Source organism: Carcharodon carcharias, chromosome 13 (assembly GCF_017639515.1).
Source record: "Carcharodon carcharias isolate sCarCar2 chromosome 13, sCarCar2.pri, whole genome shotgun sequence".
Taxonomy (NCBI): domain Eukaryota; kingdom Metazoa; phylum Chordata; class Chondrichthyes; order Lamniformes; family Lamnidae; genus Carcharodon; species Carcharodon carcharias.
The window spans coordinates 133,636,833-133,651,093 of NC_054479.1; the positions used below are offsets into that span (position 1 = coordinate 133,636,833).

Here is a 14,261-nt window from a genome sequence, read left to right on the forward strand (position 1 = left end):
TCGCCGGCACCCCAGCTGGTGGCAGAGACTCTAGTCGTCTCTTATAAAATTCCCCCCTTAGCATCCTGAGAGAACATTTGCCTCTGTGCTCATTCAGGGGAGGCAGTGGCTTAGTTCTATTGTCACTGGACTAGTATTCCAGAGACCCAGGGCAATGATCCGGGGACCAGGGCTCGAATCCCACCAGGGCAGAATCCAATAAAAATATGGAATTAAAAGTCTGACGATGACCACAAAACCATTGCTGATTGTCATAAAAAGCCAACTGGTTCACTAAGGCCCTTTAAGGGAAGGTAACCAGCCGTCCTTACCTGGGTGTGGCCTACATGTGACTCCAGGCCCACAGCAATGGGGTTGACTCTTAAAGGGCAATTAGGGATGGGCAATAAATGCTGGCCTAGCCAGTGACGCTCACATCCTTAATATGGGAATGTAGGAAGAAGCCTGATTCACCATTCGCTTGTATTTTTAACTCCATGGAATCACCTTGATTTCTTAATCCTTTATACCTTTGCCCAACAAAAATCCCCATTTCCCATTTTAAAGTTTTAACTGACCCTCAACAGCGTTTTTGGGGGACATGTTCCAGATTTCCACCACCATTTGTGTGAAGACCTGCTGCCTGACAATGTCCTTGAGCGAACCCAGCTCTAATTCTAAGGTTTTCTGAAATTAATTCCTTGGGCAGCGATCTCTCCTTCCCCCACTTTGGATTCTTTCCTGACTCTCCTACATGCAATAACCCTCAGTACTACTTTTTAAAAAAAAAAAATTCGCTTCCTCTTTCATCAGAGATGAATCTGCAAACTGCCAAAATCAGGTGGCGTAATCTTCTGAAACTGCACTCCCCCTGCGAAGAGCCTCTCCTGAAGGGAGCGCATATCAGAAGGCTGGGTGCACATCTCACACCATCTGTCATTCATATTGGACAGGCAATCATGGACAAAAATGCTAAATTTCCCAATATGCATTTCCTTCCAGCAAGGCTGTGCCCTGGGTGAGCAGTTTCCCTCCTAATGTGCACTTTATCTACTCCATGCAAATATTCTTGACACAGAAGTTAAAGGCTACTTCGCATGCAAATCTATAATATGTCACTGGCGTCATGAAAATTTAACAATTTTCATAATATTATTGTAATTTATTGTAAAGGTAGGTTAATAGTAGGGTTTGGAATAGTTTATCTGTGTGTAGGTGTGTATGTGTGGGTTTTAATTTAATTACAGACGACTGGTGTGGGTGCTCTGATGTATCAGAAGAGAAGCTAGGTTTGAAATCCTAAATACGTAAACACTGCTTAAGTTTTAGAATGTGAGGTGTGAAGAACATTTGCATTGTTAAAATAAACCAGAGTCATGAATTTCAAAGAGATGGTAAGATGTTACACCTAGCCAACAGAGGCTAAGCCAAACAGTGTGTTTATTTTTCCCAAAGATTATTGATAATATGAATACTATGAAAGATTTATATTATGGAAAAAGTAAAGTTGCAAAGACGTATTGGGACAATGGAAATTACATTAAAAAGGGAGAAACATGTATAAAGGAGATGAGGTTATGTGTAAGGAGAAAGGCATTTTAAGATTTAACAAATGTGAAAAGCCTCCAGCTTCTACGTAACAAGCTGCTGTCTCCAGGAACCGAACCTAAGAGAATTCACTTTGAATATCACTGTCCAGGGTATTGTGTGCTTTGACTGTGTCTGTTGAAATCTATGTGTCGTACTGTTGCCTTAAGGGAGGTGTAACTGGGAGTCAGATTAATTGGGGATGCTAGGAGTTATCATAGTGGTAATTTGTATACCTATGTATGTGCTTAAAATCATTTATTAATAAATGTTTAATTTAGTTTTGTAAAAATCCTCTAAGACTCAGTGGACTTATTACTACTGAATTCAAGGCAGACATCTTGAAATAAAAATATAAATTGCAAAAACAGTTGTGGCAGTTGTTTCAAGTTTCCCTCTGGGATTTGAGCAGCTCAGCATTTACCAACGATTGTGCCACAACACAGGAGAAATTAAAGTGTTGTTTTAAGATCTTTTTTCCATTAAAGACATAAATGCACTCCTGCACATCAAAATCAAAGAAAACTCAAATTCACTTTTGCATCACTTCCTCATCTCTAAAAACTTTAAACGACTTGCCCATGTAGAGCCCGATTCACAGATTTCTCCAGTGAGTCGTTCGTATATTTGCTGTCCCACTGGAACAAGTATGGTCCTTTCCATTCGAATGTCACCTTCACAGTGTCCTTTTCCTCATGTACGGTGCGAGAACATCGGAACACTTCATCAAACCTGCTTTGCGCTGAATCAACAGAAGTGTAATCAGCTATCTGACCATATTTTCCCATTGCACCATTATTCTTCTGTGGAGTTGGCATGGAATTTGTAACGTTTGCCCAACATGTGTCTTCACGTCTGAACGGTAGCACTCTTCCAACTAGCGTTCTCTCCTCATCCTTGGAGACAACCTCAGACTGTACCGGTGAAGCATGGGTTGTGTTTTGCAAGTCCGATGCAGCTGAGAATTCTTTCTCGCTTTCCGTGTACAGCGACGTATACTGACACACCACAAACTCCTTCTCAGACGGCACAGGGTTAGCTACAGCTAAACACAAGGGTTCTCTATTGCTCGGTGGCCGAGAATATGAATGGTCTCCCAACGGGTGAGAACTGCGAGACGAAGCTAAAGATCGGCGAGCCAGCTCCTTGGCTACACGAGTCTGAGAATTGTGTACCTGCGAGGTTTCGCAGTTAGGTAAAACCGAGGGTACACAAGGAGGACATTCTAAACTCAGAGGTGCTGTAGAGTGGGGCAGCTGGTTTTCAGAGAATTCTCTACTTCCGTCTTGGTGGCTTTCAGCTACAAATGGTGAGATGTTTTGTACCCTTAACTCTGTGTGAGGCAAACAATCACTGTGGTTGTCAAGCAAATTGGGACAATAGTTTAATTGCTCGTTGCTCCCAACAGAAGTAGCCTTGTTGGTAGCACACATCTCTGGTGACTGGTGCACCGTCAAGATGCACTGCTGTTTAGATTTTAGCACTGCTGTGATAGCTGCATTAATTGCAAGATCAGCGAGAATATTTAGTGCATCCGTTTCTCCCTCATTGGTATCAATGCCTTCCTGTGGTGCCCAGCCTGCTACCTCCAGGGTTTTCTTTTCGCACAACAGGTTTGACTCAGTGCCCGAGGACAGAGGCTGCAGGGAGGCAGGTTCATGTTCAGAGGCGTTTTCCACAATGTTCCAGGTACAGACACCGTACCTCGAAACCTGCTCCGTGTTTATTCCTGCAACGCAAACTGACAGGTTGAGAAAGTCAGTCGCAATAGAATGGATGGGTAACGGTCCATACACTAAGCGATAGAATCATGCAACCCAGAGGAGGAAAGCAATCACAAAAACAGAACTACCTGGAAAAACTCAGCAGGTCTGGCAGCATCGGCGGAGAGCACAGCTGACGTTTCGAGTCCTCATGACCCTTCAACAGAACTAAGTAAAAATAGGAAAGGGGTGAAATATAAGCTGGGTTAAGGCGGGGGGGGGGCGGGGTGTTGGGACAAGAAGCCAGTGATAGGTGGAGATAACCAAAAGATGTCACAGACAACAGGACAAAGAGGTGTTGAAGGTGGTGATATTATCTAAGGAATGTGCTAATTAAGGGTAGAAAGCAGGACAAGCAAGGTACAGATAGCCCTAGTGGGGGTGGGGTGAAGGAATACTAAAAAGGCTAAAAGGTAGAGATAAAACAATGGGTGGAAATACATTTAAAAATAATGGAAATAGGTGGGAAGAGAAAAATCTATATAAATTATTGGAAAAAACAAAAAGGAGGGGGAAGAAACGGAAAGGGGGTGGGGATGGAGGAGAGAGTTCATGATCTAAAATTGTTGAACTCAAAAGGAGGAAAGCAATCATTTTTTTTTGTCCAAGTGGGAGGTCCATCACTGTGCACAACCCAGGTTTCCAAGCATCATGCTCGAAAGTGGCCTGTCACTTTAAGACAATCATGATGCCTTGCCTCATATTCCCTGCCTATCAGGCCTTTGGGTAGCGAGTCTTCTTTCACAGACACTTGGGCCCTAGAAGACTAGAGAGGGAGCCACACTATTCACTTGCTTCATCGTGCTTCAGCTGTACAAAGCTCTGGTTACGTATGTCACACCTGAGGAGCAGCTGCAGACTGCACACCTTGGGAAGGTTATATTGGCCTTGGAAAGAGTTCAGCATAGATTTACCAGAACGTTACCTGGACTCCAAAGGGTTAAATTACAAGGAGTAATAACACAAATTCAGGTTGTATCCCCTGAAATTTAGAAGTTTAAGGGGTGGTTTGATCAAAGTTTTCAAGGTATTAAAGGGAACAAATAGCAAAGAGAGAGAGAAACTATTTCTGCTGGTTGGGGAGTCCAGGACTTGGGGAAATGGTCTAAAAATAGGGCCAGCCCCTTCACGAATGAAATTAGGAAACACTTCTCCACACAAAGGGTGGCAAAAATTAGGAACGCTCTTCCACAAATAACAATTCATACTAGATCATTTGTACATTTTTGTTGTTAATTGAGGGTATTAAGGGACATGGGACAAAGGCAGATATTTGGAGTTAGGTTGCAGATCACCTATGGCCTCACTAAATGGCAGAACAAGCTTCAGGGGCTAAATGGCCTACTCCTATTTCTATTCTATAAGCACACTGCCAAGACTTTATAAGGTGATCAGACCAGAGCTCTTCAGAATCCGACCTCTGTAGCAGCATCATCAATTCAGACAGACAGACAAGCAAATAACAGTGGGATGATAGAAATGAGTTCACCTTATCCACTGCCACCATCTCTCTCCCTGGCAACTGTCTGAGGCTGAACCAAACCAAACAAGCTTCTAACCACATATCACTAAAACTATCCGGTTACACCTCCATAACATCATCTGACTCCACCCTGCTCACCTCATCCGTGCCTTATTGACTATTCCAAACCGGTCTCCCAGCTTCCACCCTCCTTAAACTCGGTCACCCAAAACTCCACTGGCCATGTTCTAACTTGCGTCAAACGCTGCTTGCCTATCACTGGTGTGCTCGCTCATCTACACTGGCTCCCGGCTAAGCTGCGCCTCGAGTTTAAAATTCTCTTCCTTGTTTGCAAGTCCCTCCATAGCCTTGGCCCCTCCCTATTTCTGTAATCTTCTCCAGCCCCTACAACCTTCTGAGATCTCTGTATTCCTCTAATTCTGGTTTCTTGAGAATCATCAATTTTAATCACTCCACCACTGCAGACTGGGCCTTCAACTGTCATGTCCCTAAGAAGCCTTACTGCCTATCTAACTCTCTCTCCTCCTTTAAGACGACCTTGAAAGCCTACATCTTAGGCCCAGCTTTTGGTCGCCTGCCCTACTGTCTCTTTCCGTGGCTCGGTGTCAAAATTTCACTCCTGTGATGCACCTCAGAATGTTTTAGTGCATTAAAGGCATGATATGTTGTTTTCCTTTGCAAAGGGATGGAGATACTTCCAGGATGGTCGAGGTGCTTTCAAAATTTTTGATTCCCCTACTGAGGCAAACCCTGTATTTAGATTCTAAAAGTTTGAGAACAAACTGAAAAGCAAAGGCAGGTGTTGTGACCTTCTGTGGATATCAACAGAATATCACATTTTATATTTTTGAGTTAGGAGGACATTCCCTCACAACTCTTCCCCTTGCCTCTTTTGGGAATGGTATGATGATTAAATGAAGGGATATTACTGCTAGGGAATAGCAACATCGGAGCAGGAGTAGGCCATTCGGCCCCTCGAGCCTGCTCCACCATTTGACTAGATCATGGCTGATCTTCTACTCCAAAGCCATCTTCTCTGCACTATACCGGTATCCCTTTATTTCATTGATGGCTAGAAAGCTACAGACCTCTGCTTTGAACATACTCAATGACTGAGCCTCCACAGCCCTCTGGGGTAGAGAATTCCAAAGATTCAACACCCACGGACTGAAGAAATTTCTCCTCATCTCGGTCTTAAATGGCCTACCTCTTATTCTGAGACCGTGTCCCCTGGTTCTAGACACCCCTTCCCGCCCAGGGGAGACATCCTTCCTGCATCTACTCTAGATCACCTCTCATTCTTCCAAACGCTGGAGAATACAAGCACAGTCTCTTCAATCTCTCCTCATAGGACACAGATACTCTGATTAAGGTGACGATTTTGCATATTTATCGATAACTGTTCCTTGCTTTAAAAGGAAACAATTACTCTTCTTCCTAAGCTCCATACATCTCTGAAGCTAATTTAAAGCATGGCTCCAAATTAATTGTCAGTACAAGGAAGTGGCTTACTAAAAGTGTAACCAGAGTACAACGCTGTCCCAGGATTTCCAGTGGCCCCCATGGCAAGGGTTGGCAGGAGGGCAGCAATCAGAAATCCCTCTTACCAGTTTCAGTATATTGTTTGGACAGCTCTCCCAACCCAGGCTTCGCTGTGCCCCTGCAGGTGCCAACTGCTTTTCTTGCTGCAGGGGCTTGTTTCGAATCGGTTTGAGAGGGCACTCCGGCGGCTTTCAGGTTCTTCTTGGTCACTCCCGGCGGGGCGGGTGGTTCCGTGGGGGAGCCTTTCCCTGACCGCCCCAGGGTCCTTTTAATATTGTGAGCAGACTGTGACCTTGTGGAATATCTCAGGCTCACTAAAGCGGCACTGGCTGCCTCGCTGCTGGGGACATCGCTGTCAGCCGCAGAGGTGGAGCCTCCCACCGTCTCAGTTTTGGCACCCGGTTTATTCGATGTGCCGGCGAGCAAAGGTTTAGCTGCCTTCCTTTTCACTTTGATGGCGCCTCTGCTAATTGCCTTACAGGCAACTGGTTTGCTGATTGGGTTAGCTCTTCCCACAGTCTTGCCTGGTTCTCCGTCTGTTTGGCTCTGTGCTGTGGATCTACTCGTCGTTCCACAGCAAGGAGACGTGCTCGCCACAGGCCCAGCATCTTTTCCTTGAGCCTTTCTGGATCTTGGAATCCTTTTGTTCCGTGGGAATGCGGCCTTAGGGGGCTTTGGTTTGGAAGCAGGAGGATGGGACAAGTCCTTACGCTTGGCACCGGAGTCTTGGCACAAGTTGAGAGAGTTCCCCTGAAGTTTCAGGACTGTTGATGTGGCAAGTGTGTAGCTTGCAGGATCAGCAAAATAAGGAGAAAGTTGGGAGATTCTTGTTCTCTGGTAATCTCCAGGAATAGGTGGCACTCCTTTGTTTGGTGCAGCACCAGTGGCAGCTGGAGGGTCATTGTCTGTGGTGACACCTTTGGAACTCATGGACTGCTCCTCTGGAGTCATTTTGAAATATTCAACGAGGTGATCTTCGACCAATTTGTTGCGTGGAGTTGCCTGAGCGTCAGTGGATTTCAGACCTTTCATCACAGCGTAGCTAATGCCAGGAAGAAGCAGAGTTATCCTATTCTGGCAAAGTGTGCGGGCTACCTGATTCATTTCTGCGTGGGCAAAGAAAAGCAACATTACACAAAAATACAGAAAACGTAACATTAACATCTCAATGTTTAATAAATTCTGCATCTTTTCTCAGGAACCGAGGTGTTCAAATAGCTCATAAACCGAAAAGGATACATTAACATTCCAATTATCTAACTGCTTAAGTTTATATGTGTACACTTCTTTCCCCTCCCAAAATGCTACAAGTCTATACACCGTCCCCTACAGGTGAACCAGCTGGAATATGGTGATATTTAGAGCAGTCCACAAGAAGGTCTCCTGATGGCTCAGTTGGTGAAGGGAGCACATGCACAAGGCACATGGTAGAACACAGCTCTGTGCCAATCACAGCAACACTGCTAAGAACGATCTCTACGATTGGTCTCGTCACCCAGGAGTGAAGGGAGAAACAAAAATCAGTCACAGGGCTTCTGTCGAAGGGTCATGAGGACTCACAACGTCAACTCTTTTCTTCTCCGCTGATGCTGCCAGACCTGCTGAGTTTTTCCAGGTAATTCTGTTTTTGTTTTGGATTTCCAGCATCCGCAGTTTTTTTGTTTTTATCACAGGGCTTCCTACGCCTGATCGCTAACCAATAAACCACTATTGTAAAAAAATGTGGTTATAAACTTCTCAAGGGCAATTAGGGACGTGCAATAAATGCTGGCCTTGCCAGCAACGCCCACACCCCATGAATGAATACATTTTTTTTAAAAAAAGAAATGAGGGCAACATTGGTCACGTGGGCTGTGATATCTCCCTACAGTTCAAAGTCTAGCCAATACTCATTCCCTAAGTTTTACAGGTGAAGAAGCCGTCACTTGCGCAAGGCTCAGGTGGTGATGAATGGTATCTGCCAAACTGCACCGTACCAGGAGTCGATGTTTGCAGGAGAGCGGCAGCAGATAAGTGGAGGAAAAGAGCAAAAGGTCTTCTTCATCGCGAAATGACATTGACAAAAACTATCAGCTGAATTTTGTCAGTCTAACCAAACATATGCCAACTTGTAAGCCCTATTTGGTGGGGGATGAGGGAGGGGCATAATAAATGTAGAAATCTCTACCATAAAAGGACCCACCCAAGATGAATAAAAGACCAAAAAAGCCGACTGGTTTTACAACCATTTTTAACGTCATGCTCAAGGGTCATGGAAATATCTGACCATGTTCGATGCTCTTGAAGAGGGGAGTTTACCTGCATTATAAGGAGCAAAAGTGTAAAAGGGTCAGTACCTTTGAGGTGAGAAATTCTGGCTGCTTTGAAAATGAACACAGCTTGTAACACATTGTGGGTAGTCTGGCCGCTTCCTGCATAACATGGAACAAAATGCCCATTACTGTCAGGGAAGGATTTCTCCAATTCAGTTATTCAAACGTTCAACTTGGTCATTGTGTATACACTCACCACCGGTGAAACAGGAATCAGAAGCGCTGAACAGTATGAGTAGTCCCTGATCAGGCAGGCACTTTACAATTGCCTGGAAAAAAAAACACATGCACACCCACTGAAATTCTAAGTGTGTAAGCACACGGACATGGAAATGGAGGCTGAGAAGTTATTCAAGATGAACGAGTACTTGTATTTAGACAGCACTTTTGACATAAAAATACTCCCGCTCGGCACTTTGAGAGGAAGAAACAGACAGGCGCCAAGATTTTAACAATAAATCGTATAGGTGATCCAGGTTTGTAATAGGACAATGCACTGGTTTTTCTCCACACAATCATCGGAGAAAAGTAACTCTTTGTTTGTTTTTACATATAGCCAGCCTTTGCCCCATGCCATTTTGAAATGGGAATACAACATTGCAAAAACCTGTTGTGTTTGTTTCTATCAACCTCCAGTGATTTGGACCCAAAGTTGTTCAGCTGGAGTCTGCAGTTCCACTGATAATGCATGGTTCCTGATATGCTTCGAGCAGACAAACAACAGGTTCAGCATTTGTGGAGAGAAAGACAGAGTTAACATTTCAAGTCCTTGGGACTCTTCTTCAGCTCTGAAGAAACGTTAACTCTGTCTTTCTCTCCCCAGATGCCGTTAGACCTGCTGAGTTTTTCCAGCAAATTTCTGCTTTTGTATCATTTATGCAAAGCTGATAGCCGCCAAATACCTTTAGCTCAGAGCAAAGACAAGCGCGTTCCAACTCTTACCAGGTTCTTTTTCTTCATTTCATCCACCAAAGGAACCAGCTGAGGGCTCTCTCCTCTCTCCCTGTACTCCACCAGCTCATACCAGCTGCAGTATAAACCTTCCAAACAAACTGAAACCAGGTGGAAACAATGGGTCAATTTTTCAGTCAAACATCTTCATGTGGCTTTAATATGGGGGGGGGGGCAATCAAATTTACTTACCTTCTTTAAGTCCGTAATATTCTCTTTGAAAAACTGCCTGCGGCAATTTGCCTTTCAGCTCACCAATGCTCATAACATATTCAATTTCAAGCTTTACCGGTCTGAATGAAAACATACAGTAGATGAAAAGTGTTAATATTTGACAGAAACGACGCACGATCAACAGTTTATTTGTAAAATAGTGCAATCTGTACTAATCTTCTGTGTGTGGCCAGCTATTCACAAATTGCACAACCTTGTGTGATGTTTATATCTCTACAATGCTCAGCCTTGCAATATTTTGTGATTTGGGCTGGGGGTTCACAGGCCCCCGACTGGGAGGGGGCTCGGGGGGACAGCAGGGTTGGGGGGGTAGCTGACATTGATCCAGGACAGATACTCAATGCGAGGCCAAGGCTTAAGGAACTGGATGATGTCTCAGCAGTGGGACTGACAGTGATGACTGACCCCTAAAGACCGGCCTTGCAGCCAATCTGCTCTTCAGGTTTGTCCAAAGAGACTGAAGGCGGTCCTTTCCAAGTCTGGGAAAAAGAATTCTCTATCAAGATGTTTAAAACAAGTCCTTTACTTCCCTCTTTTCCATCCTGTTTATTGGCTATTTAAAAGGTACCAATGATGCTGTCCTTGTCATTCATTTTGCTGGGGTGAATTGGGCTCCACCTTTCAGCAATGTGGCATCATTACAGCCTGCTCAGTGACACGGCCAGATTGCAGTCAATGAAATACAGAAATTAAAAAAGACTTGCATTTATATAGTACTTTTCATGACCACTGGGCATCTCAAAGTGCTTTACAGCCAATTAAGTTGCTTTTTGAACTGTAGTCACTGTTATTCTGTAAGGAACACAGCAGACAATTTGCACACAGCAAGCTCCCACAAACAGCTATGTGATAATGACCAGATAATCCGTTTCAGTGATGTTGATTGAGGGATAGATATTTACCAGGACACAAGAGATAACTTCCCTGCTCTTCTTCAAAATAGTGCCATGGGATCTTTTATATCCAATCAAGCAGGTAGGAGGCCCCTCATTTTATCATCTCATTCAAAAGATGGCACCTCCAACAGTGCAGTAACTCCCTCAGTACTGTACTGGACAGTCAACCCTATGTTACATATGCACATCCTTTTGCAAAGAGGAAGTCAAAAGGTGTATATAAAAACCATCCATAAACACACCAATATGTCAAAGATTTCCAATTATCAATAAAAAAGCACCAATTATCTCTTCATTATTATTATTGTTGTCCTTTTATAATTGTGACTCTTCTTACACATGAACCCTACTTCCTGCTCCTCCAACATGCAGCCCAGTGTCTGAAGGCTGTGAGGTTGATGGCTGGGACTAGACATAAAGAGCCCTCATGGACTGAGATGGTATTTGTCTCAGTGATATTGATGTCTGTGCAGTGCTTTGCATGTTCAATGCCTACGGTACCCAGTACAGGAGCTCCAACTCCCCTCCCCGTGCTGGCCCTGGTGGGGTCTAGAGTGACACGGCCACATGGTCACTCCCAAGAGGTATCACCAGAGCTGTTACCTCTCTTTCCAGCCGACCTTTGCTGGGCTCAGGATCAACCTGATTAACGATCTAAGCAAGAGCAGACAAAACAATACTAATTGAGCCCCCGAGTTTGGGTGTTTGAGGGATTCACTGGAAGCAGTCACGACTGTCACACCTGCAGAACCTTCTCCAGGTGTCCTACTGATGAAAGTTTCCTGGACTGTCACGTTCACCAGGGAGTTGACGCATGGTTACCAAAGCCACGCCACACAAACTACTGCTGAACTGCCATTATAATGTCTTTACGGCACTGCACAATATTCAATGGGCCTGAACTGTTAGCCAGCTCAGCACAGGACCTGGCCGACTTCCTGTCCTCCGCAACCAGCGAGTTGCTCAGAGCACCCAGCCAAACTCTGTTTGAGAAACAAACGGAATGGCAATGAAATTTCACCTGGGAGCTTCACACTGCTGCAGCTTCCTGCAAAGACCAAGAAAATACCGGGGGGGACAGTAGCATTTTGAAAAATTTATTCTATCGCAGGTATGGGTGTCGCAGGGTAGGCCAGCATTCATCGCCCACCTTTAATTACCCTTGTGAAGGTGATGGGGAGCTGCCTTCTTAAACACTGCAGTCCAATGTGTTGCAGGAATGTCCACAGTGTGTTCGGGAAGGAGTTCCAGGATTTTGACACAGCAACAGTGCAGGAACGGCGAAATAGTTCCAAGTCAGGATGATGCGTGGCTTGGAGGGGAACTTGCAGGCAGCGGTGTTCCCATGCATCTGCTGCCCTTGTCCTACGTGGTAGAGGTCGCAGGTTTGGAAGGTGCTGTCTAAGGAGCCTTGGTGAGTTCCTGCAATGCAGCCTCTAGATGGTACACATTGCTGCTACCGTGCGTCGGTGGTGTAGGGAGTGAATGTTTAAGGTGGTGGATGGGACGCCAATCAAGTGGGCTGCTTTGTCCTGGAGGGTGTCAAGCTTCTTGAGTGTTGCTGGAGCTGCACTCGTTCAGGCAAGTGAAGAGTATTCCATCACTCTCTTGACTTGTGCCTTGTAGATGGTGGATAAGCTTTGGGAGTCAGGAGGTGAGTTACTCTCTGTAGAACTTCCAGCATCTGACCTGCTCTAGTAGTCACAGTATTTATAAGGCTAGTACAATTCAGCTTCTGGTCAAGGGTAAACCCAAGGATGCTGATAGTGGGGTATTCTGCAACGGTAATGCCATTGAATGACAAGGGGAGATGGATAGAATCCCTCTCATTGGAGATGGTTATTGCCTGGCACTTATGTGGCACAATCGTTACTTGCCACTTATTAGCCCAAGCCTGAATATTGTCCCTAGGCTGCTTCAGTACCTGAGGAGTCACAAATGGTGCTGAACATTGTTCAATCATCAGTGAACAACTCCACTTCTGACCTTACAATGGAGGAAAGGTCATTGATGAAGCAGCTGAAGATGTTTGGGCCAAGGACACTATCCTGAAGAACTCCAGCAGCGATGTCCCAGGACTAAGATGATTAACCTCCAATAACCTCAGCCATCTTCCTTTGTGCTAGGTCTGACTCCAACCAGTGAAGAGTTTTCCCCTTAATTCCCATTGACTCCAGTTTTTCTAGGGCTCCTTGATGCCACACTCGGTCAAATGCTGCCTTGATGTCAAAGCCAGTCACTCTCACCTCACCTCTTGGGTTCAGTTTTTTTTCCATGTCTGGGCCAAGGCTGTAATGAGGTCAGGAGCTGAGTGGCCCTGCCGGAACCCAAACTGAGCGTCAGTGAGCAGGTTAATGCTGAATAAGTGCTGAAAGCATTGTTGATGACCTCCTTCCATTACTTTACTGACGATCGAGAGTGGGCTAATGGGGTGGTAATTGGCTGGGTTGGATTTGTCCTGCTTTTTGTGTACAGGACATACCTGGGCAATTTTCCACATAGCTGGGTAGATGCCAGTGTTGTAGCTGCATTGGAACAGCTTAGTTAGGGGTGTGGCTAGTTTTGGAGCACAAGTCTTCAGTACTCTTGCTGGGATGTTGTCAGGGCCCATAGCCTTTGCGGTATTCAGAATCTTCAGCCATTTCTTGATATCACATGGAATGAATCGAATCGGCTGAAGGCTGGCATCTGTGATGCTGGGGATCTCAGGATGAGGCAGAGATGGATCATCCATCCAGCACTTCTGGCAGAAGATAGTTGCAAATGCTTCAGCCTTGTCTTTTGCACTGATTTGCTGGGCTCCCCCATCATTGAGGTTGGGAATATTTGTGGAGCCTCCTCCTCCAGTGAGCTGTTTAATTGTCCTTCACCATTCATGACTGGATGTGGCAGGACTGCAGAGCTTAAATCTAATCCACTGGTTGTGGGATCACTTAGCTCTATCTATCACTTGTTGCTTCCAATGTTTGGCACGCAAGTAGTCTCGTGTTATAGCTTCACCAGGTTGACACCTCATTTTTAGGCATGCCTGGTGCTGCTCCTGGCATGCCCTCCTGCTCTCTTCATTGAACCAGGGTTGATCCACTGGCTTGATGGTAATGGTAGAGTGGGGGATATGCTGGGGCTTGAGGTTACTGATTGTGATTGTGTCCAATTCTGCTGCTGCTGATGGCCCACAACACCTCATGGATGCCTGGTTTTGATTTGCTAGATGTGTTTGAAACCTATCCCATCTAGCATGGTGATGGTACCACAGAACAGTGGTAATGTTACCAGACTAGTAATTCAGAGACCCAAGTTTTGGAAATGTGCGTTCACCCCCCACCATAGCAGCCGGCAAATTAAAATTCAACTAACTATGAGACCAGCATTTTATTCCAGGTTTATTTATGTAAAAACCCATCTGGTTCACTAATATCCTTCAGGGGAGGATATCTGCTGTCTGGCCTACACGTGACTCCAGATCCACAGCACTGGCCTCTGAAATGACCCAGCAAGCCACCCTGCTGTATTA

General features: G+C 45.2%; 1 protein-coding gene across 4 annotated transcripts in view; it reads right to left on the reverse strand.

Annotated features, from left to right (window-relative positions):
- The window catches only part of LOC121285874 (protein TASOR 2-like), a 76,707-nt gene that overhangs the window by 38,840 nt on the left and 23,606 nt on the right, over positions 1 to 14,261 (reverse strand). For 3 of the 4 annotated variants that reach the window (XM_041202794.1, XM_041202792.1, XM_041202795.1), the window contains 6 exons: positions 9,810 to 9,910; positions 9,609 to 9,718; positions 8,863 to 8,935; positions 8,691 to 8,765; positions 6,420 to 7,460; positions 2,146 to 3,307 (listed from right to left, as the gene is read on the reverse strand). In XM_041202794.1, the coding sequence (XP_041058728.1) occupies positions 2,146 to 3,307; positions 6,420 to 7,460; positions 8,691 to 8,765; positions 8,863 to 8,935; positions 9,609 to 9,718; positions 9,810 to 9,910 (2,562 nt within the window). The remainder of the gene's footprint in view (positions 1 to 2,145; positions 3,308 to 6,419; positions 7,461 to 8,690; positions 8,766 to 8,862; positions 8,936 to 9,608; positions 9,719 to 9,809; positions 9,911 to 14,261) is intronic. The other variant, XM_041202793.1, reaches the window with a different exon arrangement.